Consider the following 23,343-nt stretch of genomic DNA (forward strand, 5'->3'; position numbering starts at 1 on the left):
TTTCAATTAAACCAATATCTTTTTTCACAGCTGATATCAACTGGTATTTAGTAAGTTATGTCTTTATCCATCGCAAACACCCCTTCTCCCCCATACTGTCCTATAATCGTGTACTACCCCGAATGCATATCTACTGTCCGTATAGATATTAACAATCATATTTTCCGATAATTCCAGTGCCCGGGTGAGGGCTACCAGTTCTGCCACTTGAGCTGACGACCCCCCATTAATTCGCCCTGATTCAACTGTCTCTAGATCCTGGTTAACTACGGCCCATCCGGTACGAGGTAGTCCCTCTACGTATTTCCGTGAGCCGTCCACAAACAAGGTTTGTTCTGCGGTTTGAAGGGGGGCGTCTTTTATTCTATGGTTACCGCTTTGTTTGGTGTTAAGAGGACTGCTTCCCACTTTGCCTGTCTCATATTAGATACGGTTCTCAGTTTTCCTGTATTTAACATTTCTACCAATGTGTGTTTAGTGTGGAGAATGATGTTTCCAGTCATCACCACAGGCTCGCTTATTTTTACTGCCAAGCTGCGCAATCTAGCGCGGCTATTACATCTGGATAACCCAGTCACCATCGGGCTTTCGGTGGTAGAGTAATAGGCTATAGGTCTCCTTTTATCCCCGTGATCTTGGGTGACCACGGCCATATAGAACCCACCTTCATTGTTACAGTGGATGTGGAAATCCTTACTCATGTCAGGCAGTCCCAATCCAGGTGCGGAGACTAGTTCTGACTTGAGTTTACTATATGCCTGTTCTTGTTCAGGGCCCCACTCTGAGGTCTAGGGCCGGTTTCCTCTTGCCGCAATCAATCAGGGCCTTAAATTCCCTCATTACATCATTCCCCAATATTGTTCCCTCACGATTCTTGCATACGTAAAATCTCATGGGTATATATAAGTTATCAATTTCCACCAATTGGGTGGTACTCAGGTAGGCCAGTGTGGGCCGTCCATCTATTCCGTTTATCAGAGCCGCCTTGTCAGTGACGGGAAGGGGCATATTGGTAATGGATATTGAGGCTTCCGTGTCCACTAGCATCTCACACGGTCGGCCCCCTACTAGTGCAGACACATATATCCTTCCCTCCTTTTTACTTTGTACAGGGGCCACCGGATATCACCGGGTGGCTTTGTACGCCTGCCACTGCTGGTATTCCTGTTCTGACAGGGTCCTTGCCTTATCAGGATAGCCATTTTTACCATAGCATGTCGCTTCCAGGTGCCCTTTCTTACCACAATACGTACATTGCTTTTCACTGCCTTTCCCTATGCATTCCCTGGCAAAATGGCCCAGTTTTCCACAATTATGGCAAGTCCCCCTTTTCTGCCCTCATCCTGTTCCCATGGCAGAGACCTTTTCCTGCTTTATCTTTTTCTTTTCTAAACTGCTAAAGCTTACTGTTTTAGCCTTTTACACCTTCACAGATAGCTCACCACTCGCCCAGGAGTTTGACCTAATCCCTGAAGGTATTTCTAAATTTAAAACTTTTTTTTTTACTGAGCTAGAAGCTTTCGTGTCAAGGTTTTACACAAAGGAAAATGGGAGCGTTTTAAAAGGCATTCTTTATCTCATTCCTGGACTAAATTTATGTCTTTCAACCCAATTGCATGTTTTCTTTCGACAAGTAAGTGAGCGTGTCAAATTCTTTTTTTTTTTACTACCGGGACCATGTATTTTTATCTTTTACTCAACAAACCTATCCTTTGTACATTTCCTAGCTCCGTAACTTATCATCCGAATATATCCACACCTTCGTTTCTAACTTAAAATGTAATACCATAAGGTTCACAGTTTCTTAAACTTCCCACATACAGGACAACACTACGAAGGGTTTAAAAAAAAAAAAAACATTTCACTCTGTTTGGAAAGAGTGGGTGGAGCTAAAACAGGCAGGCAACTCCACACCTTCTTAAAACAAGCTTTCATTCATTCCACAGTCAAAATTACTCGAGTACTCTCTTCATTCAAAATAGACACTCACAAAAGTCTCTCTTCATTCAACAAAGCTTATGTCTGGATCCACATGTCACTTAAGATAGTCACTATCGGCTTTTTTATGGCATTACGTAATTACGCAAGTTACAATTAATGATAGGAATTAATTAATGACCCGGGTAGCCCGCGTTTTACATTCCCTTCCTTACCTTCCATGTTCGCCAGTCTCGGACGTTTCCCTTTGTTTCTGTAATACTCACGGCCACGACTACTCTGTGGAGACCCTTTGTCTTCGCAACAAAGCTAGCGTGTTTCCTTACCACCGGAGTTTTCGGCTCTAGGTTGGATCGATCAGTTCCCTTCCGCATCGACCTTATTTACTAAAGGGACAACTCAAACTGGTTAGTCAGCCTCTTCCCGCTATCTGTTTACTCGTATCTTATACACTATCCCGTCATGCCCGTACACCTCTCTTTTTAGTCTCTAACACCAGATTCCAGATACTGTCTTAAGTGATCACGTCTGATCAGACAGTATCCAGCTGACTACGCCATTTTGTTGTGGAAAAATATTTCTGAGACTGTATAATATATATAAAGAGAGGTTTATTAAATTGGAGACAAAGCTTTGGGAGAAGTGTTAAAGACCCCTGTCTTTGAACCACTTCTCAAATTGGTATCTGCAGTGAAGTTCTTTTATCTTACAAATTACGTCACTTTACAACACCTGCTTTAGCACTACTATCGAAGGTTTGACTATCGAAGGCTAAGCTTTTGATATAACCCATCCTGCATTGTGACAGGGCAGTATAAACAAGTGCAGGCTTTTGACACCGGCATAAACAAACATACCCAGTACTTAACTCTCCAGTGTTCATTATCTCACTTTCCTATCTCCATTAACTCAAGGCCAGCATGCCTTAAAGTCTAACTGTTTAAAGCATAATGCATCAGTATTGTCCCTTACAAAATTCATTTAAAGGGGAAAATAAAACAAATGTTTGGTCCCGTATACAATCAAGTATATGTCCAAAAATCCGCTCCAACAATGGATTAAAAAAATATGCTTTAACAGCTTTCATTCTTGAAATTGCCTGGTCTCGAACTGGAAATAAGTCGGTTTGCCTTAATGATCTATAATTAGGTTTGCCAATTCTAGTTGGACATATTCCTGGAGGTTTCATCACATGATCTCCTACCACCAATGGTCGCCCAACATGTCTATCCTCATGGTGAACTGCCTTTCTACGTAAATCGGGAAGTGAATGGACTCTTCATTACTTGATTGGATGATTCTTGATCATCAGTTAAAAGCATTTTTTCCCATGTCCAGTATTTTTGGAACTAGTAAACAAAAGTGTAATTTTTTTTTAAACACAATGTTTTTATTGCTCTTATGATTTCTCTCAGAAATGTCCCAGACATTGGTCTATAATTCCTGGAGACGCCACAACAATCCTGGAGAGTTGGCAACCCTATCTATAATTGAAAACATTACTTCTCAGATTACTTGAGGTGCAAATATTATAGTTTACATTTACAGGTGTAAAAAGTGAACACGATATGGAATAAAATAGCAGAGAATGTTTTGAAAAGATAGACTTAAATTAGATGAAGGAGGCATTATTGAGGAAAAATGGCATAACAGCTGTCAAAAATAGAGAACATAAGGGACATTGCAGTTTGACAGACTGGTTTTAAAATAAGTGATAACTCAAACAGTTGTTAATCAGTTCAATGTGAGTGGATAGATATCAAACTGTTGGCATGACATGCATGCAAAGCTGAAGTAAACATGTGATAATCACGGGGAATCCCAGGGGTAGATTGAACAGATGATGTACAAACAAGTGAGAACCGAAAGTGCAACCAATTTTATAAAGATTCCATCTTTGACACACGAAGTAGTGTTATTAGGCAAGTATATTTAGCAGTTCATTTAAATTTGATCAGAAGCGAAGTTTACTGATATTGTTGGCCTTTATTGTATCAAATCCAAGGTCAGAAGCACTGCAGATGTGTAATACTCAGCAAGAGAAAAATTCGAATGATATGAGCAATAAGAAAATTAAGTAGGAAGTGGAACTAGAAGAGTAAATGACAAAAAAAATGAACATTTTAACGTCACTTTAAAGGATGCAGTAAATAATTGTATCGCATGTGAAATAGCAAGATTAGAAACATAGAAACATAGAAAATAGGTGAAGGAGTAAGCCATTCGGCCCTTCGAGTCTGCACCGCCATTCAATGAGTTCATGGCTGAACATGCAACTTCAGTACCCCATTCCTGCTTTCTCACCATATCCCTTGATCCCCCTAGTAGTAAGGACTACATCTAACTCCTTTTTGAATATATTTAGTGAATTGGCCTCAACAACTTTCTGTGGTAGAGAATTCCACAGGTTCACCACTCTCTGGGTGAAGAAGTTTCTCCTCATCTCGGTCCTAAATGGCTTACCCCTTATCCTTGGACTGTGACCCCTGGTTCTGGACTTCCCCAACATTGGGAACATTCCTCCTGCATCTAACCTGTCTAAACCCGTCAGAATTTTAAACGTTTCTACGAGATCCCCTCTCATTCTTCTGAACTCCAGTGAATACAAGCCCAGTTGATCCAGTCTATATAGATTAAATCTATACTAGTAGAATAAGGAAGACCGAAATTAACCCACAGACCGGGTGTCATACAAGAATCTCTTTGCTGTAAAGTCAGACAAGAGAAAGGCAGGTTGTTGATGGTAAGAAGAGGATTAAAGGGATTTTTAGCTATCTATGAAAAAGGTGAAGTTCTAAGGACTAAGTAGGTCCTTTTTATAAAGGATATTGGTTAGAAATATTATAGGGATCAGAAATGAGCAGATTTAAACAATTTTGTAATTACATTAGGGTTAGATAACTAGATATCTTTCAGATTGCATCTAGCTGGCTTGGGAATCTATCGATGCGTAGGGACGTCAGTAAAACAAAAGCTGTGAATAAATTCAAAGTATTAAAGGGGAGAAACAGTTACTTCTGCATTATTTAAGTGAAAATAGATAAATATTTGAATCAGAAGGAGTTACAAGACAATTGGGAGCGTGCAGGGCAATTGGATTCATTTTGGATTGTCAGAGTTGGCACAAAAATGTGTCTAACGGCCATCTTCTATGGTGCTGTGATCTGCAAGGTACCTGGAGCAGTTGAAGAACACCTCGAAAGGATTTGCATAGTCCCAGTGATTGCTGACACTTTTACAACAGTTTTCTAACATAAGCTGTTAATTTCAGGAAAGGTGAGGAGAAAAGAAAGAAATGGGCGATTCTCTTTGGTTGGTGATGAAATCTGCTTTTTTTCTTCCAGCATACATTGCTATGTTGAGTATGGGCCAAGATCCAACCAATGACTGCCAAGATGACCAGCGGCAGGTGCGAATTGTTGTTCAGAAACGGGGACAGAATGAGCCGATACTTGGGCATGAATATAGACAAAGGAAAATCACCATTCAGAACAGTAAGCATCACACTGAGATCAACTTAAGTACAGTCAGCAGGAGGGAATCCTCTCTGGCAGTAACATTTTTCCTCCTGCCCCACTCCCCTGTTCCATTACCCAAGTTTCAGTTCCTCTTTCAGGAAACTAGTTTTAAAATGTGATCCATTAAATAAGCTGGTCTCTCTTGTCTCTCTCTCGTGTCATTAATTTTTGTGCAGTTATTCATTCCAAAGATTTAGCACAAAATAGAGATCTGGTACACAATACCAACAAAATATGACCAGTGATACTGCTACTGTAGACTATTTGTTTACAGTGTTATAAGATGACAATATTAGCTAGCAAAAAAGTCTTACTATGTTGTACCAGCACTTGGGATCTGCATGCTGAGCATAGCTAACATCTTGCCAGCTAGAGTGATATTGCTAAATTCCTAGCCTCTTTTATGTAAATATCAGGATATCCCAATTATCAGATAGTCCTCATTAAAGAAACATTGCCATAATGTCTTGAAAGATGTCATGTTAGTGCAAGAGAAGGGTGCTCAATGCAGTCCCATGTTACTACAAATGACCATTTATCCTAAATCATCTATACATAGACTCATGCTAGATGCAAGACTTAGATGTTTGCGAGTCTTTATTTACAGTGTATAGCACAAAATTACTTTTGAATTCAGTATTAATTCTAACTTGACAATATAGATCAATTCTGTGTAACCTGTATATATTTGCTTCATAGGAGCTGACCTGTGGATTAGTGAAGTGATGTGGTGGGACCATGGTGTTTATTTCTGCGCTGTTGAGGCACCAGGAGACACTACGGGAGATTCAGACAAAGAAGTTCGACTTATTGTTTTACGTATGTTTTTTAATTTGTTTCTTTTCCAAAGTGTTAAACTCTTTCTAAATTATTCATTTATATAACTAAATCACTTCACTTAATTATGTCTGCAGCATCATAAATGATTCATTTAAATAGTCATTATCTGTTCAGTTAACTACACTGATTTGTTAGGCCACAGCTAGAGTTACTGTGTGCAGTTCTGGTCACCGCATTACAGGAAGGATGTAATTGCACTGGAAAGGGTACAGAGGAGATTTACAAGGATGTTGCCAGGAGTGGAGAATGTTAGCTATGAGGACTGATTGGATAGGCTGGGTTTGTTTTCCATGGATGAGGGGAGACCTGATTGAGATGCATAAAATTATGAGGGGCCTGGATATAGTGGATAAAAAGGGCCTTTTACCCTTAGCAGAGGGGTCAATAACCAGGGGGAATAGATTTAAAGTAATTGGTAGAAGGTTTAGAGGGGATTTGAGGCGTAATTTCTTCACCCAGATGGTTGTGGGGGTCTGGAACTCACTGCCTGAAAGGGTGGTAGAGGCAGAAACCCTCACCACATTTAAAAAGGTACTTGGCGTGCACTTGAAGTGCTGTAACCTGCAGGGCTACGGACCAAGAGCTGGAAAGTGGGATTAGGCTGGATAGCCTCTTGTTAGCCAGCTTGGACACGATGGGCGAAATGGTCATCTTCCATGTTGTAAAATTCTATGATTGGCTCAAATCTTTTATTGAACATCACTAACAGGTAGAAAAAGTTACTACTACCAACCAGTAACCAGCAATCCACACCAAAGCAACCAATCAAATTGCTAATTTATTTTTCTCCAAAACTATCAGTCTGGAACCAACAATTACCACAAAACCAAAAATTTTCCAACTGCTTTAAGTAACCATCTAACTTCTCTTCAAAACCAACTCTAAACAGCTAAAATAATGGGCCCGATTTTGCTGTCAAAATAATGGTGAGGCTAATGGCGCCTACTATTATTTATACGTAAATGGTACAGCAACTTCAGGCGATGGGTGGATGCACGGTTAAATGCAAATATCCAAAAGTTGCTGTCCTGAGTTTTGCTGCTCCACTATTAGCTTCGTGAAAACGGCACTTCTCTATCTGTCTCACCATTAAAATGCATTGAATGTCTTGAAGTTGCGCAGTAGATATGAACTAATATCTGCCGTAGATATTTAGGACTAGTAATTACAAGCTTAAGAACCCTTTTAACGATTTGATAAGTGTTAATGACTGCCAATCAACCTCTCTGACACCGAAAATTAATTATTTTAAGTGTGGAGTCTCATTCCTTCATGTGGTGAATTGTTTTAGGAGATTTTAAAAATGGATTTTTTTAAAACTTGCTTTTCCTTTTCAATCCAATCTTTCTTTCCCTCTCGCTATTCCTCTTTCTGTACTTGATTTGACATTGAATTCATCCCATTTAACTAACACTCCTTCTCAGTCTTTCTGGTGTTTATTTACCAGACCATAAATCTCATTGGTTCAGGAGATGCCCTGTTCACTCAGATCCCAGATGCCCAGTTTCCTTCGCTGCACTGTTATCAGCTCGCATTTTCAGCAACTTTGTGGGCAAAAAGAAATTGAGCTGAAGGGTGCAGAGGCAAGTCTTAATGAACAGCAGACACCATTCGATTCCCTGCTACAGCAAAATCTAGCCCAACATCTTAAACATCAAAATTACCTAAAAATATTGATTAATTCTGGGGGGGAAAGACATCGAGTTGTCCATTACATAGCTGTTGGCAATGCCTCCGAGTAATTTTCCCCAACAAGGCCTGAAGATATTGCTGTTCGAATGATTTGAATAACTTCAGTTGAATGCCTTGGAGATGTTCCATGTAACCATCTGTTATCTTCCAATACTTGCACATGCTTGGAACTTTGTAGCTTGGACAAATATCAGTGGAACGGTCAGACACAATTACACATTTACTTGTGACAGTCTGCATTCCCCTCTAACACAATACTTTGATGTATATTTACCAAAATGAGTGTGTTTGTGTATCAATGTATATGAGAGAGCAGTAAAGGCAAGAGATGTGTGTGGAAAGATATTTCGGTCTAAACAAGTTTGGAGTGTCCTGTTTGTAATGTATGCATGCAAATGTATATATTCTGCACACTACATTGTGTGTTTTTTGTGTAAAGGTAACGTACTTGTGCCTTTTAAATGTGTTGCTCTTGTTTTAAAGAAATTACTTCACTCAACCTAAGTAGAAAATATATTATTGCATTAAGCAGAACAATCCAAGTCCTTCTTTGCAGTAGATTATTCTACAATACAATCCATTAATACCTATCTTTATTTATTTATTCCAGATTGGCTTACGGTGATATTTATTATCATGGGTATTCTTCTATTGTTCATATTGATTAGTATCTGTTGGTGCCAGTGCTGCCCACAACGGTGCTGCTGTTATCTCCGATGTATCTGCTGCCCAAAACGCTGTTGTTGCCCAGAGGAAGGTAAAAGCTGTTTTTCAATTCCTTATTTCCTTTCCACCCCATCCCCTACAAAATTAGCTAATGATATGGTTGACATTGGATCGATAGTTGGAAATTCTTCCAATGACTAATTGGCTATGGTAGTGTAATGGTTAAGGTCCAGGAATATCTTCAACCACCTGGAGGTCATGAGTTTTTCTTTCTTCATTCTTGAGATGTGGTTGTCACTGACCAGGCTGGCATTTATTGCCCATCCCTAGTTGCCCTTGTACAACTGTAGTTTGCTGGCAAGCCAGATCACTTTAGAGGGCAGTCAAGAGCAATGTTCCAGCTCAGCTGTATGGCCGCACAGTCAACAGCAAGGTCCCATGCAGGCCACTCACCAGCTTTTACATTGCAGATACCGTTCATGTGTAAAAAGTGGAATGGGCGGAGGCAGTCTGCGCAGGAGGCAGTGCAGCTTATTAATAATAACTTTTACTTGTATAGCGTCTTTAACGTAGTAAAACGCCCCAAGGTGCTTCATAACAATCTTACAGATAAATTTGACACTGAGCCACAGAAGAAATTAAGGCAGATGATCAAAAGCTTGTTTAGAGGTAGGTTTTAACGAGCGTCTTAAAGGAGGAGAGGTAGAGAGGCGTAGAGGCTTAGGGAGGGAGGTCCAGAGGTTAGGACCCAGGCAGCTGAAGGCACGGCCACCGATGGTTGAGCAGTTTACAATGAGGGAAGTTCACGAGGCCAGAAACATTGGTTAAGAGTCAACCACATTGGTGTGGGTTTGGAGCCACATGTAGGCCAAACCGGGTAAGGACGGCAAGTTGCCTTCCCGAAAGGGCATTAGTGAACCAGTGAATTTTTACGACAGTCCAGCAGTTCCATGATCACTTTGTACTGATACCAGCTTTTTATTTCCAGATTTAAAAAAACTGAATTCAAATTCTCAAACCACTATGGTGAACTCTCTCTCAATTCTCTGAATTATTAACCCAGGCCTCTGGATTACTAGTCCAGTACCATAACCACTACACCACGGTATCCATGTTCAAGTTCCACCATGGCAAATTGTGCAATTGAATTCAATTAATCTAGCAGGATATGCTAATAGGGTTAGATGAAGTAGGGTGGGAGGAGCTCCATGTGGAGCATAAACTCCAGCATAGACCAGTTGGGCCAACTGGCCTGTTTCTATGTTGTAAATTCAATGTACTCTGATCATTTGTGGGCTAGTGTTAGGGAAAAATGGCAATGAATCATTGTAAAAACCCAACTGGTTCACTAATTTCCTATCTGGCCTATACATGACTCCAGTGCCATGATATTTCATCGACTCTTGATGCCTTCTGGAGTAGCCCAGCAGTTGTTCAGGGCAACAATAAATATGGCTTTGCTAGTGTTGCTCACATTCTAAGAATAAATAGAGTTCACAGTGAAAAACAATTCAAAGATCAAAGATGATGTTTAGAATTTTCCTACATCCTGGGCATTGTCTTTGCGTATTTCCGTATTGAGACAAAATGAGCATGCAGTGAAGTGATTGTTATTTGGATCCAAGTTTATCACCTTGTGCCTACAGCTACCATGCATCCTTTCTCTGAATATGTGTCTGAAGAGTTCAAACAACTCCATTGCTTTCAAATAAACAGATTAAACAATGGGGATTGAGTAATCATGTACAGCCCAATTGGCACACAATGTTGGTTTTATTAATGAACTCAAGCCCAAGGGGGAGGAAGGAGCGAGAGAGCGTAAGCAGGATTTGTGGAGGTATATCGTTTTTGTGTTCTGTTCTGTGTGACAACATTAATGAAATGATTCTTGGAGAATATATTGACGAATATAGTCATTTTTATATGGTCACTTTTTAATAAAGTTAGGATTAGATATTTTACCACTGCATAGTGGTGCTTCATTTAGAACACGGGAAAATGAATACATTTTGTGGTGGGTCAGTTTACAAACATGCTGGGGGTATGGTAGCACAGTGGTTATGTTACTGGATTAGTAATCCAGAAGCCTAGATTAATCCAGAGACATTAGTTCAAATACCACCACGACAGCTGGGGAATTTAAATTCAGTTAATTAAATAAATCTGGAATCCAAAGTAATGTGACCATAAGACTACCGGATTATTGTTAAAAACCCATCTGATTCACTAATGCCCTTTTTAGGGAGGGAAATCTGCCATCCTTACCTGATTTGGCCGATATGTGACTCCAGACCCACAATGTGGTTGACTCTTACTGCCCTCTGAAATGGCCTAGCAAGCCACTCAGTTGTACCAAACCGTTACATGAGGGATCATGGATTGCAGCGGTTCAAAAAGGTGGCTCACTACCACCTTCTGAAGAACAAGGCGGCGGCTCACCATCACGATCCAGGGCAATTAGGGATGGACAATAAATGTTGGCCCTGCCAGCGACGTCCACATCCTGTGAACAATTATTTTTTAAAAGCAGGAAATACAGAATCCTGTTCAATATTGAGGTTTACCAGTCTGTAGGCATGTGATAGTCTGCATTACTTTTTAAAAAGGGATCTCTCTAGATTTGATACCACTGAAGCAGAAAAATGAACTAGATATAATGCAAAATTAAATGTACACTTTTAGCGGACAGTCATAACATTTTGCAAACTCATCTTTTCTATAGACTTATGGCATTAATATAACAGTTGGAAGGATATTAAACCCACGTGAAGCTGGACAAATTCTTGGAAATATACTGAATTCGGATGCACACAACATATAAAAACAAAATACATCAGATCTTCCAAAATTTGCAACAGTCATGAATGTAAAGGTACATGTGTGGGTTTAATATCCTTCCAACTGCTCCATCAATGCCACAAATCTACAGAAAATATTGTAGAAGGTAGCATTATAATCTGGCATAATTTAGATACTATTTTTGGAATCTAGTAATTCTAATTAAATTCCAAGTGGGCTGTTTGTTAGCCCCATTAAACCCCTCATTAATTAATATATGGACAGTGCACTTTTAGGTTATGGAAGGTTTAGCTTTGATAGTAATAAATTTGAAAGATCAGCAATTTAATTTAATATCTGACTACTGAGTGAAATTCTTGCAACAGTTTTAGATTATAAATCATATACTTATTAGTAATTTTATATTTCAGAACCCTCTGTTATTGAATGTTTTTGGACTAAAATAGTGAATCGGGACACTCTCTTTTTATTTAGCTCTTGCACGGCATGAACTAGTCAAACAGGCGAAGAAGGGTATAATGCCATGGATGTTTAATAGGCCCATGTATACTGAGGAAGAAAGGAATTCCCAGTTAAATTCGTTCTACATGAATGGGCCGACACAAAGAGGTATGTTATTTGTAGTATTACTATGCCACTGCATATATTTGAACTGGTAGAATCCATGGAGCAGATAGTAAATGGGAGGGGAACAAAAATAGGCTACTGGTTGTATGGTAACATAACATTTACTTTTTACCTTTCTGTATCAGTGACTTCAACAATAAGCTGAGGTGGCACCGAAGAAAACTTTAGGCTGGCATTACTTTTTGATTTTGATTATTTTTTTTTGTTTCAAGTATAATTCCGATTCACACAGAATTTTCTTTGAATTCCCTTCCATTTTGCATAAAATTAGATGAGGTTGCTTTTTAAAAAAAGTATTTAAAAAAAATAAAGCTGTACACATGCACACCCACTCACATGGATCTAATTTGGGATTATAACTGCTGCATTTAAAAAGAACTATATAAGAACATAAGAAATAGAAGCAGGAGTAGGCCATACGGCTGCTCGAGCCTGCTCTGCCATTTAATACAATCATGGCTGATCCAATCATGGCTGATCCCATCATGGACTCGGACTCTGACTCAGGTTCACTTCCCTGCCCGCTCCTCATAATCCCTTATTCCTTTATCGGTTAAGAAACTGCCTATCTCTGTTTTAAATTTATTCAATGACCCAGCTTCCACAGATTTACAACCCTCTGAGAGAAGAAATTCCTCCTCATCTCTGTTTTAAATGGGCGGCCCCTTATTCTAAGATTATGCCCCCTAGTTCTTGTCTCCCCTATCAGTGGAAACATCCTCTCTGCAATCCACCTTGTCAAGCCCCCTCATAATCTTATACGTTTCGATAAGATCACCTCTCATTCTTCTGAATTCCAACGAGTAGAGGCCCAACCTACTCAACCTTTCCTCATAAGTCAACCCCCCTCATCTCCAGAATTAACCTAGTGAATGTTTTCTGAACTGCCTCCAAAGCAAGTATATCTTTTCTTAAATATGGAAAACAAAACTGTACACAGTATTCCAGGTGTGGCCTCACCAATACCCTGTATAACTGTAGCAAGACTTGTTTGCTTTTATACTCCATCCCCTTTGCAATAAAGGCCAAGATTCCATTTGCCTTCCTGATCACTAGCTGTACCTGCATACTAACCTTTTGTGTTTCATGCACCAGGACCCCCAGGTCCCGCTGTACTGCAGCACTATGTAATTTTTCTCCATTTAAATAATAACTTGCTCTTTGATTTTTTTTCTGCCAAACCTCACACTTTCCAACATTATACTCCATCTGCCAAATTTTTGCCCACTCACTTAGCCTGTCTATGTCTTTTTACAGGTTTTTTGTGTCCTCCTCACACATTGCTTTTCCTCCCATCTTTGTATCGTCAGCAAACATGGCTACTTTACACTCGGTCCCTTCATCCAAGTTGTTAATATCGATAATAAATATTTGGGGTCCCAGCACTGATACCTGCGGCACCCCACTAGTTACTGATTGCCAATCCAAGAATGAACCATTTATCCCAACTCTCTGTTTTCTGTTAGTTAGCCAATCCTCTATCCATGCTAATATATTACCCCCAACCCCGTGAACTTTTATCTTGTGCAGTAACCTTTTATGTGGCACCTTGTCAACTTCCTTCTGGAAGTCCAAATACACCACATCCACTGGTTCCCCTTTATCCACCCTGTTTGTAACATCCTCAATATAGTGAATGTATAGCTTTAATTCTTGAAAATTACCTGTTGGTGTAACCTCAAAACTTGACAGTTGGCTCCTATTATATACTTAGTCCAATCATGTGACATTTCTGGATAAAATAATTATTTCCCTTATTCTTTGGAACAGTTAGAAGTCTACTTTATAGAATTCATACATGTGTTTGAATTTAGTCCAAAAGCTTGTACTCAAAAGTTTAATCTCTCTCTCTTTTTTGATTATGTAGATTTTTCCACAAAGAACAGTATACCACTGACTATGGTCCCTCACAGTGCTTACCCAAACTCTTCTGTTAAAATGCTGGACTACATAGAGAACGAGGTGAAAAACTTTAGCACTGTACAGCCTCTACAAAATGGAATCCGCACAAGCGGCAGCCCTCCTGCCAGCATGCTTTCATCACTAAACGATATTGGAGTTAGAGAGATAGATCGCCGTGTTATCCACCTACCTCCATTACTGGAGACAATCCGAGAGACTAGCCTTCCTTCATCACAACGAACCAGTAACTCATCTCGGAGGAATAATCAACGAAGGGCTAGAAGTCATGAGGATATTTTGGATGCAGGGCTCCCCAGGAATCAAAGATCTCAAGAAGGATCAAGGTCTAGTAGGAGCTCACGAGACAGAAGACCTACCCGATCAACAGGGAATAGGAGACATGATTTTGAAGATGGCCAACGGAGAGGTCAGTTGCTTCCAAGCAGACAACATTATGGAGATTATAGTGATGATTCCGATTATGATGATAGGTCAAGACACAGCAGTTCAAATCAGAGGCATGGCAGAAGAGGTTATGAGGAGGACAGGCGATTACATCACCGAAGTAATGACTACTCGCCTGAAAGAAGAAATAGGCGCAGAGACCAAAGCTATTCTCCTCCACCTCGTAGAAGGCGACAAGGATCATGTAGTTCCCTGGATGATTATGATAACCGCTCTCGACACAACAGAGTGCAACAAGATGATCGAATGGCAAACTGGTTGGAAAACCTGAAGAAGCCATTTAAATATAATGAGAAACCCCCAAGCTACCATTCAGTAGATGGGGCATCAGAGGAAAGTAGTACACGAAGACCTAATAATGGACGACAGTCAGTAAGTTTTTGTTGTATTACAATGCATCTTTCTGAACTTTTATAGTATAGTCATTCCAGAAGTGTGGTTATAAGAAATTTCCTAACTCACTGCATGTAACCAGGTTCTAGTGTATTATAGTAAACACAGAAAATGCTGGAAATACTCAGCAGGTCAGGCAGCATCTGTGGAGCGAGAAACAGAGTTAACATTTCAGGTCGATGACCTTTCGTCTAGTATATTATATTTGAAGATTATGTTGTGATGTCACATTGCTTGAGTGCTCCAGAGTGCAAGTTTACACTTCTGATTCCTCCCTAAAAGCAAAGTTCCTGATCATGACTGGGCCATGTGTGGAATATCAGAGCAGAATGAATGTCTGGTTGGGCCGCATGCTGCTCCTTTGAAAGCCCCGACCTCCTGATGGTCCTTGCAGGTCGGGGCCGCCACACCGAATGCTGGGTCGGGCCTCACACTGCTCCTTTGAAGCTGGAGAGCGACGGCTGTGAAGAGAGCAACTGGATTGGATGTCACCAAGGTCCAGGTCGCTGTTTGGAGCGTGAGCAGATACAGCAGGAGCGGCGTGTGATCGTGGAGTGACATGATTGGAGCTCCGAAGAGGCATGAGTTTCAGGGCCCAGAAGAGGTGAGGACCCAGGGGCAGCACAGGCCAGCCCACACTGCAATATGTGTGTGCACGAGGTCCGTGCAGCAGAGCTGGTCTCCACTCGTCATCCTTGCCACTGGACCAAGACAGAGTTTTGTCAAGTCCGTGTGGTGGCTGATGTGCAACGGTCACCACACATTTTAAAAAAAATCTATGCACAGGCATCTTCCACCCTTCAACATGTAGTTTGGAACCTGTAATATTAGGTCCTTCATTGAAACACCTGTGAACTCATCCCTTTTTGGCGTGGAAGCAAGTCATCCTTGATACGAGGGACCGCCTATGATGATCAGAGCAGAACATGCCCTGGAGGGAAAATTCTTGCACCATCAATATTAATAGAAGGGGCTGACCATATCTTTTAATTTGTGATCAGTTAAATATTCCAATTTATCAAATTCCAGACACACAATATGCAACAGCAGAGATCTTGCTATAGTGAGCAATATAAAACAATCTCGCGAATCATTGTGGTGTAATTGTTTGAAGGTGGAACACAATTCCTTATTGCAACCTGAAGTTCTGTTTTATACTGTATATGAGCCATACAAGAGGGCAGGTATTACTACAGCCCTGTAGTCCATAAGCTAAGTGCCAGATTTGAGGGCCTGATCCTCGAACACACTCTTCCTAGGCGACCGAAGGCTGTGCTGGCACACTGGAGGCGGTGTTGGACCTCATCATCGATGTCTGCCCTTGCTGATAGTAGGCTCCCGCGATATGGAAAGTGGTCCATGTTGTCCAAGGGCGAGCCATGGATTTTGATGACTGGGGGTCAGTGCTATGTGGCAGGGTCAGATTGGTGGAGGACACCTCAAATCGCTGGAGAAATACCACCAACGATGTCTCCGCAAGGTCCTGCAAATCCCTTGGGAGGACAGACGCACCCACGTCAGTGTTCTCGATCAGGCCAACATCCCCAGCATTAAAGCACTGACCACACTCGACCAGCTCTGTTGGGCGGGCCACATTGTCCACATGCCTGACACAAGACTCCCAAAGCAAGCGCTCTACTCGGAACTCCTACACAGCAAGCAAGCCCAAGGTGGTCAGAGGAAATGTTTCAAGGACACTATCAAGGAGGCTTTGAGGAAGTGCAACATCCCCACCGACACCTGGGAATTCCTGGCCAAAGACCACCCTAAGTGGAGGAAGAGTATCCGGGAGGGCGCCGAGCACCTCGAGTCTCGTTGTCGACAACATGCAGAAAACAAACACAGGCAGCGGAAGGAGCGTGCGGCAAACCAGACTCCCCAACCACTCTTTCCTTCAATGACTGCCTGTCCTACCTGTGACAGAGACTGGAATTCCAGTATTGGATTGTGCAGTACCTGAGAAGTCGGAGTGGAAGCAAGTCTTTCTCGATTTCACGGGACTGCCTATGATGATGATGATTTATACTATATCTGCATTGTATTTTAATTTTTTCCCCTTGTTAATTAAAACAAAGACTAAGTTGCATGAAATTAATAAAAATGTAAACAGGTAGCATTACTTACAGAAATAAGTATTGTATTGCTCAAAAAAAAAATCAAACCGACAAACTAAAGTCTACTGTTTTTTCTTTGACAGGAACGGGGAAGTTCTCGTAGTGGCAGAAGTGTAGTGATATGAAGAAACCTGCACTTGTCACAGTCCATATTGATATCTGCAAGGTGGGTTGTATATAGATGGCGACTTCTGACATTACTTTTAAGCATATCTTTTCATCATGGACTTTCACAGGACAGAACAGAAACTCCAATTTGAATATGATTTCAAGACATTCTTGAGATGTGTGACTGCAACAGGAACTGACTACGTGGGATAAGAAAGCTTATTTCTTTCATCGTGATTTTGAAATTGACAAAAATACAGATGGATGTTAGTGGGCAACTGCTGGTTTTAAATTGCTTCTTTAAAAAAAAACACACACTTCCTGGAGATTTGGTAATGCAAGGTTCCCTCCAGCCATTTCTTTGGATCTACATTTGTATCCAGGTCAGACAGGAAGGATAAAGGTTTCCTGTCTGAGGAAATTATGTATGAACTCAAAGACTACAAGTCGACATTTCAATTACTCTATTTTAGATTCTAAATCTACTAAAATCTCAACAAGAACATTTGCATTTTGGAAAGCAGCAGAAAATTTTGTCAAAAGGATTACACATGTATGTAATAAGAATTTTTAAAAGTTAAATCCGAGGACTTGGGAGATCTAACAAGTTGGAATTGTTTCCTAATTTTGAATATGTAGGGGAGAGTTGTTTTTAAAGTATCATCTTTTTGCATATTTTCTCATTTAATACAAATGATCTGTACATTGGAATAAATAACTTTTCTTGTTGCATCCTATTTTACTTCCTAAAAAATTAACACTGCTTATAGTTATGGGATGGTAAAATGTATGCAAAATTAAACATTGATATTTACAGGCATCTATATCACTTTGCATTTCGATTAGACAATATCCCATAAGAACTTCTCAAACTGTATAGTGGAGGATTTTCATGTTCATGCCTGGTCCCTACTGGAGAGATGAATCAGTTCTTGGTTAGGTCATTGGATAATATTTCAGCAAGAAAAATATCAAATATTACCTTTAGGATACTCTGCTCTTTTCAATCTTTCTCCATCAGTTTGTTGTATCTTATCTGTTCACTGAATTCACTGGTCTGCCTCTCTCCTTTTTAAGACTCTCTTTAAAACTCACATCTTTGACCGTGTTTTTGGTCATCCTCTCCTAATATCTCCTTTTATTGGCTCAGTGTTCATTTTTGTCTGAATGTTGCAGGTTGTTGTAACTTAAGATGTAGCATACCCAATGTTTCACTTGGATTGGGGGAAATAACCCCAAAGGGCATGAAACGTGAAGGTAATTTTCAAGGGGGAATTTGGGGACATTCTCCACCACCACCCTCCCCAAGGAAAGATCTTGATTGCCACTTTAAACATGTACATTGATTTTGTTTTAAAAATGCAAAAGAAACATTTGTTCCACTTTAATAAACTACTTTTTGCTCATTTAAAAAAAGAATTGAAACTTCTTTCTCCCAATTACTGGGAGAAACAACCATTCATTTTTTTTTTTAAATGTCCAAAAGCAAATAGGGTATTATTACAGGCTAGAATATTTAGAATTTTATTCCCTGCTTCAATGGGAAGTAAGTTACAGGGTGGGCAGGAGCGTGCTCCATGAAAAAATGGCATTTTTACATTGAAAATTTTGGTTTATTTAAAAACAATGTAAAAGGGGTTTGCAATACACCAGCCAGATTTGAATGAACAGACACTCCTTTCCTTTTCAACTCTGGCCCCCCTATCACGCTTAGTTGAGGCTCTTACCACCACTCCAGTTCACAAAAGCATGCTCCCTTCCCCTCATTAACAGATATTGTTCAGATACAATAATTTGCTCTTATATCGCACCTTTAATGTAGAAAAACTTCCCAATGTGCTTCACAGGACTGTTAAACAAAATTTGACACCGAGCCACAGGAGCTATTAAAATGGGTGAGCAAAAGCTTGGTCAGCAGCAGCTTTGAAGGAGCATCTTGAAGGGAAAGATTTAGGGAGGGAGTGCTAAAGCTTAAGCCCTAGGCACATGAAGACATGGCCACTAATGGTGGAGCGATTATAATCAGCGATGCACAAGAGGCCGTGTGCTTGACAGTGAGGAGGAAAGCTTTAAACTGCAGGAAGATATCGATGAACTGGGCAGTTGGGTGGAAAATGGAATTCAATCCAGAGAAATGAGGTAATGCATTTGGGAAGGTGCAACAAGGCGAGGGAATACACAATAAATGGGAGGATACTGAGGTGCGGAGGAACAGAGGGACTTTGGACTGTACGTCCTCAGATCCTTAAAAGATAGCAGGATAGGTCGATAAAGTAGTTAAAAAGCCTACAGAATGCTTTCCTTTATTAGCCGAGGCTTTGAATATAAGAGCTTGAGTACTACGTGCAGTTTGGTCACATTACAGGAAAGATGTGATTGCACTAGAGAGGATACAGAAGAGATTTACAAGGCTGTTGCCAGGACTGGAACATTTTAGCTATGAGGAAAGATTGGATAGGCTGGGGTTGCTTTCTTTGGAAAAGAGGCCAAGAGGAGATTTAATTGAAGTGTATAAAATTATGAGGGGCCTCAATAAAGTGGATAGGAAGGACTTATTTTTCCTTAGCGGGGTCAATAATCAGGGGGCATAGATTTAAAGTAGTTGGTAGAAGGATGAAAGGGGAGATTAAAATATTTTTCACCCAGAGGGTGGTGGGAATGTGGAACTCTCTGACTGAAAGCGTGGTAGAGGAAGAAACCCTAATCAAATTTAAGAAGTACTCGGATGTGCACTTAAAGAGCCATGACCTCCAGGGCTATGGATCTAATGCTGGAAGGTGGTACAACTGACACGGACACAATGGCCTCCTGTGCAGTAATTTTTTTTATGATTCAAATTCTCGTGCAGAGATTGGAGGGTTGTATGGCTGAAGGAGGTTACAGGGATGAGGGGCAAGGGATTTGAAAACAAGGCTAAGACTTTTAAAATTGAGGCATTGCCAGTCCAGGAGCCAATTTAGATCAGCGAGCATAGGCGATGGGTGAGCAGGACCTGGTGCGAGTTAGGATGAGCTAAAGTTTATGGAGGGTGGCAAATGGGAGGACAGTCAGAACACTGGAATAGTCAAGTCTAGAGGTAAGGAAGATATGGATGAAATGTCCCCACTCCACTTCACTTCAGCTACTCCAACTGCCCCAGTCTTCCAATTTAGAGACACAATCTTTCCCTCCCCATCTCATTTTGGTCTTTATCTTTGTCCCCTCAATTCAGAGCCATTTCCTCTCCACTGCCCCCTCAATTCACAGCCACTCTCACCAACCCCCTCAGCACTACTCCAGCTCCTGCTTTTGCTACCCATCCAAGGGATTGAATGTCGCTGCATGTGACAATTAAAATCTAGGAGCAACAGTGAACTTCTACCACCAACAGACAACTTCTTGAGAATGCTGATGTCTGCATGAAACACAAATAGCCGACATGTCGAGACCACCTCAATTTCACCTCTCTTTCATCTTTTATGGAGTACAATGTTGCTTTTTACATATTTTATCTGTAGGTGTCTGGCTGCTCAAATTCAACTTTCCCTCCTTTTGATAACAAATGAAATCAATTTGCATTGCGCCTCAGAATCCACATTGATAATATAAAATTATAATGCTGTCATCTGTGTGGAATAGCTTTGTTGAAATGCCATATACATCTGTCCCAACTCAATAGGACTAGCACACTGCAGTGAATACTATTTGGAGCTGGCAAACAAAGCAGTCTGGAGATGAATAGATGCAAGGTACTGCAGCCCAAAGATTATTTGCCTCCCCCCACCCCCACAACTCTGAATAAATTGTTTGCAATGAGACAGAATTGAAGGCACGAGACACAATTGAAGGCACGAGACACAATTGAAGGCACCACACCCAACCTGCACCAGGCCACACTGTAATAAAGTGCACTAATGAAGTAAAATTGGCTACAAGTTTCTACAATTTTAATTGTAATGGGGTGATATTTAATTTAGTATGTAGGCAGCACAATGGGCTCAAGTTTCAGCCTGAGTTGCTCCTATTGTTTTGGAGCAACCAGTTTAGAATGGAGCATCTTAGAAATTGCAATTCTCGGCATTAAGTTTGCTCCAGTTCTAGTGAGTTAGAAGTGTTTCATTATAGAACAGATTTTTTTTCCCAAAAGAGCACATGTCCAGCCACTTACGCCTGTTTTGCAAGTTTAGGCAGTGAAAACTTACTCCAAACTAACTTAGAATGAAGTAAGTGTAGATTTTTATACGCTCGGTAAAACCTTGCCTACACTTAGAAATCAGGCATAGGGATCGAGCGATGGGGCGGGGCGGGGCAGGGAGAAGGGGAGTTTACAAACATTAAACACTTCACTTTTGCAAATAAAGAGCCATCATCAATAATAAATGATAAATAAATCAGCCAATCAAAAAAATTAAAAAGTCACTAAGTATTTCTACTCACCTACTGCAGCACCAGGGAGAATAGAGGGGGCGGGGGAGAGAAAGATGAATGGGGGAAAGGATGATGAACTGGGGGGGGGGAAAGCTGAACGGGCCCCGCCGAGGACTTCGAGCGGGGCCCGCCGAGGACTTCGAGCGGGGCCCGCACGCAACAGATGCTGGGCCGTTGCCGATTCTTCGGGTGGGGCCCGCACCCAGCAGATGCCGGGCCGCCCCCGACGATTCTTTGGGCGGGTCTCACCCCCAGCGAGAGGCCGGGTCCCGCCGCTGGCTCCAACAGAGGACTTCGGGCGGGGCCCTCCCCCAGTGAGATGCCAGGCGGGCGGGCCCTGCCGAGGACTTTGGGCGGGGCCCGCACGCAACAGATGCTGGGTTGCCGTCGCCGATTCTTCAGGCGGGTCCCACCCCTAGCGAGAGGCTGAGTGGGCAGGCCCCACCACTGGTTCCAACAGAGGACTTCGGGCGGGTCCCACCCCTAGCGAGAGGCTGAGTGGGCAGGCCCCACCACTGGTTCCAACAGAGGACTTCGGGCGGGTCCCACCCCTAGCGAGAGGCTGAGTGGGCAGGCCCCACCACTGGTTCCAACAGAGGACTTCGGGCGGGTCCCACCCCTAGCGAGAGGCTGAGTGGGCAGGCCCCACCACTGGTTCCAACAGAGGACTTCGGGCGGGTCCCACCCCTAGCGAGAGGCTGAGTGGGCAGGCCCCACCACTGGTTCCAACAGAGGACTTCGGGCGGGTCCCACCCCTAGCGAGAGGCTGGGTGTGCAGGCCCCACCACTGGTTCCAACAGAGGACTTCGGGCGGGTCCCACCCCTAGCGAGAGGCCGGGCGACCCCGCCGATGAGATAAGATGCGTCACGCCACTCGGCCCGAGATTGGGGTGACATCACTTCGGCCAGGGATAGGGTCGACGCCCAGAGACAGGATGCGCTGGGGGCTACTGCGCGCACGCACGCAGCTGCCAGCACTGTTTTTGGTGCAGGCTGTAGCTCCACCCCCAGCAGCTCCGTTCCGACCTGGAAATGGGCCTTCAGATATCGGGGAATTGCGAGGCAAGTATTCGGCGCAATTTTTGTTCTAAAAATTAGACGGGCCTCTCCGATGTGCGCCGTTTTAGCGGGAGTCCGAAACTTGAGCCCAATGAGTTTAAATTTTAGCACTATTCAAAGAAAAGGTGCCTTCTCGCAACTTAAGTCACACCCAAAGTTAATCTTTTAAATAGTTTTTTATATGAAAGATTGTAGGGACTAATCTAAATTGTTCACATCATTAATGTAGCTTTTGAATTTGAAAAGTAGCAGATCCTAGTTGTAATAGGCAGGCTTCCCAAATGAATGCAAAATACATTCCCAGCGATTGAGTCAGTCACGTGCTTCATTGAAGCACACGTTTTTACTCTGAAGAGAATTTTCCATTTCAGCACACAAGCTGTGCTTCCTATGATGGCCTTGGCAGAAATCACCATCTGAATTATATTGTCCACTTGGATAAAACAGGCTACTGGAGAGAGAGTAATATGGCAGGGGGGACCAAAATCACATAACATAAGAAATAAGAGTAGGCCATACGGTCCCTCGAATCTGCTCTGCCATTTAATACGATCATGGCTAATCCGATCATGGATTTGGGTCCACTTCCCTTCCCGCTCCCCATAACCCTTTATTCCCTTATCGGTTAATAAACTGTCTATCTCGGTCTTAAATTTATTCAATGTCCCGGCTTCCACAGCTCACTGAGGCAGCAAATTCCACAGATTTACAACACTCCGAGAGAAGAAATTCTTCCTCATCTCAGTTTTAAATGGGCGGCCCCTTATTCTAAGATTATGCCCTCTAGTTCTAGTCTCCCCCATCAGTGGAAACAT

The 23,343-nt window shown here is 41.8% G+C and overlaps 1 protein-coding gene across 1 annotated transcript in view; it reads left to right on the forward strand.

The window, feature by feature from the left end:
- The window catches only part of LOC139275774 (immunoglobulin-like domain-containing receptor 1), a 55,321-nt gene extending 37,474 nt beyond the window's left edge, over positions 1–17,847 (forward strand). The window contains exons 3-8 of the mRNA XM_070892974.1: positions 5,283–5,432; positions 6,156–6,275; positions 8,599–8,745; positions 11,928–12,062; positions 13,948–14,819; positions 17,038–17,847. Of these exons, the coding sequence (XP_070749075.1) occupies positions 5,283–5,432; positions 6,156–6,275; positions 8,599–8,745; positions 11,928–12,062; positions 13,948–14,819; positions 17,038–17,079 (1,466 nt within the window). The 3' untranslated portion in view covers positions 17,080–17,847. The remainder of the gene's footprint in view (positions 1–5,282; positions 5,433–6,155; positions 6,276–8,598; positions 8,746–11,927; positions 12,063–13,947; positions 14,820–17,037) is intronic.
- The last annotated feature ends 5,496 nt before the right edge of the window (positions 17,848–23,343 follow it).

This window comes from Pristiophorus japonicus, chromosome 11, assembly GCF_044704955.1.
Source record: "Pristiophorus japonicus isolate sPriJap1 chromosome 11, sPriJap1.hap1, whole genome shotgun sequence".
Classification (NCBI taxonomy): Eukaryota; Metazoa; Chordata; class Chondrichthyes; family Pristiophoridae; genus Pristiophorus; species Pristiophorus japonicus.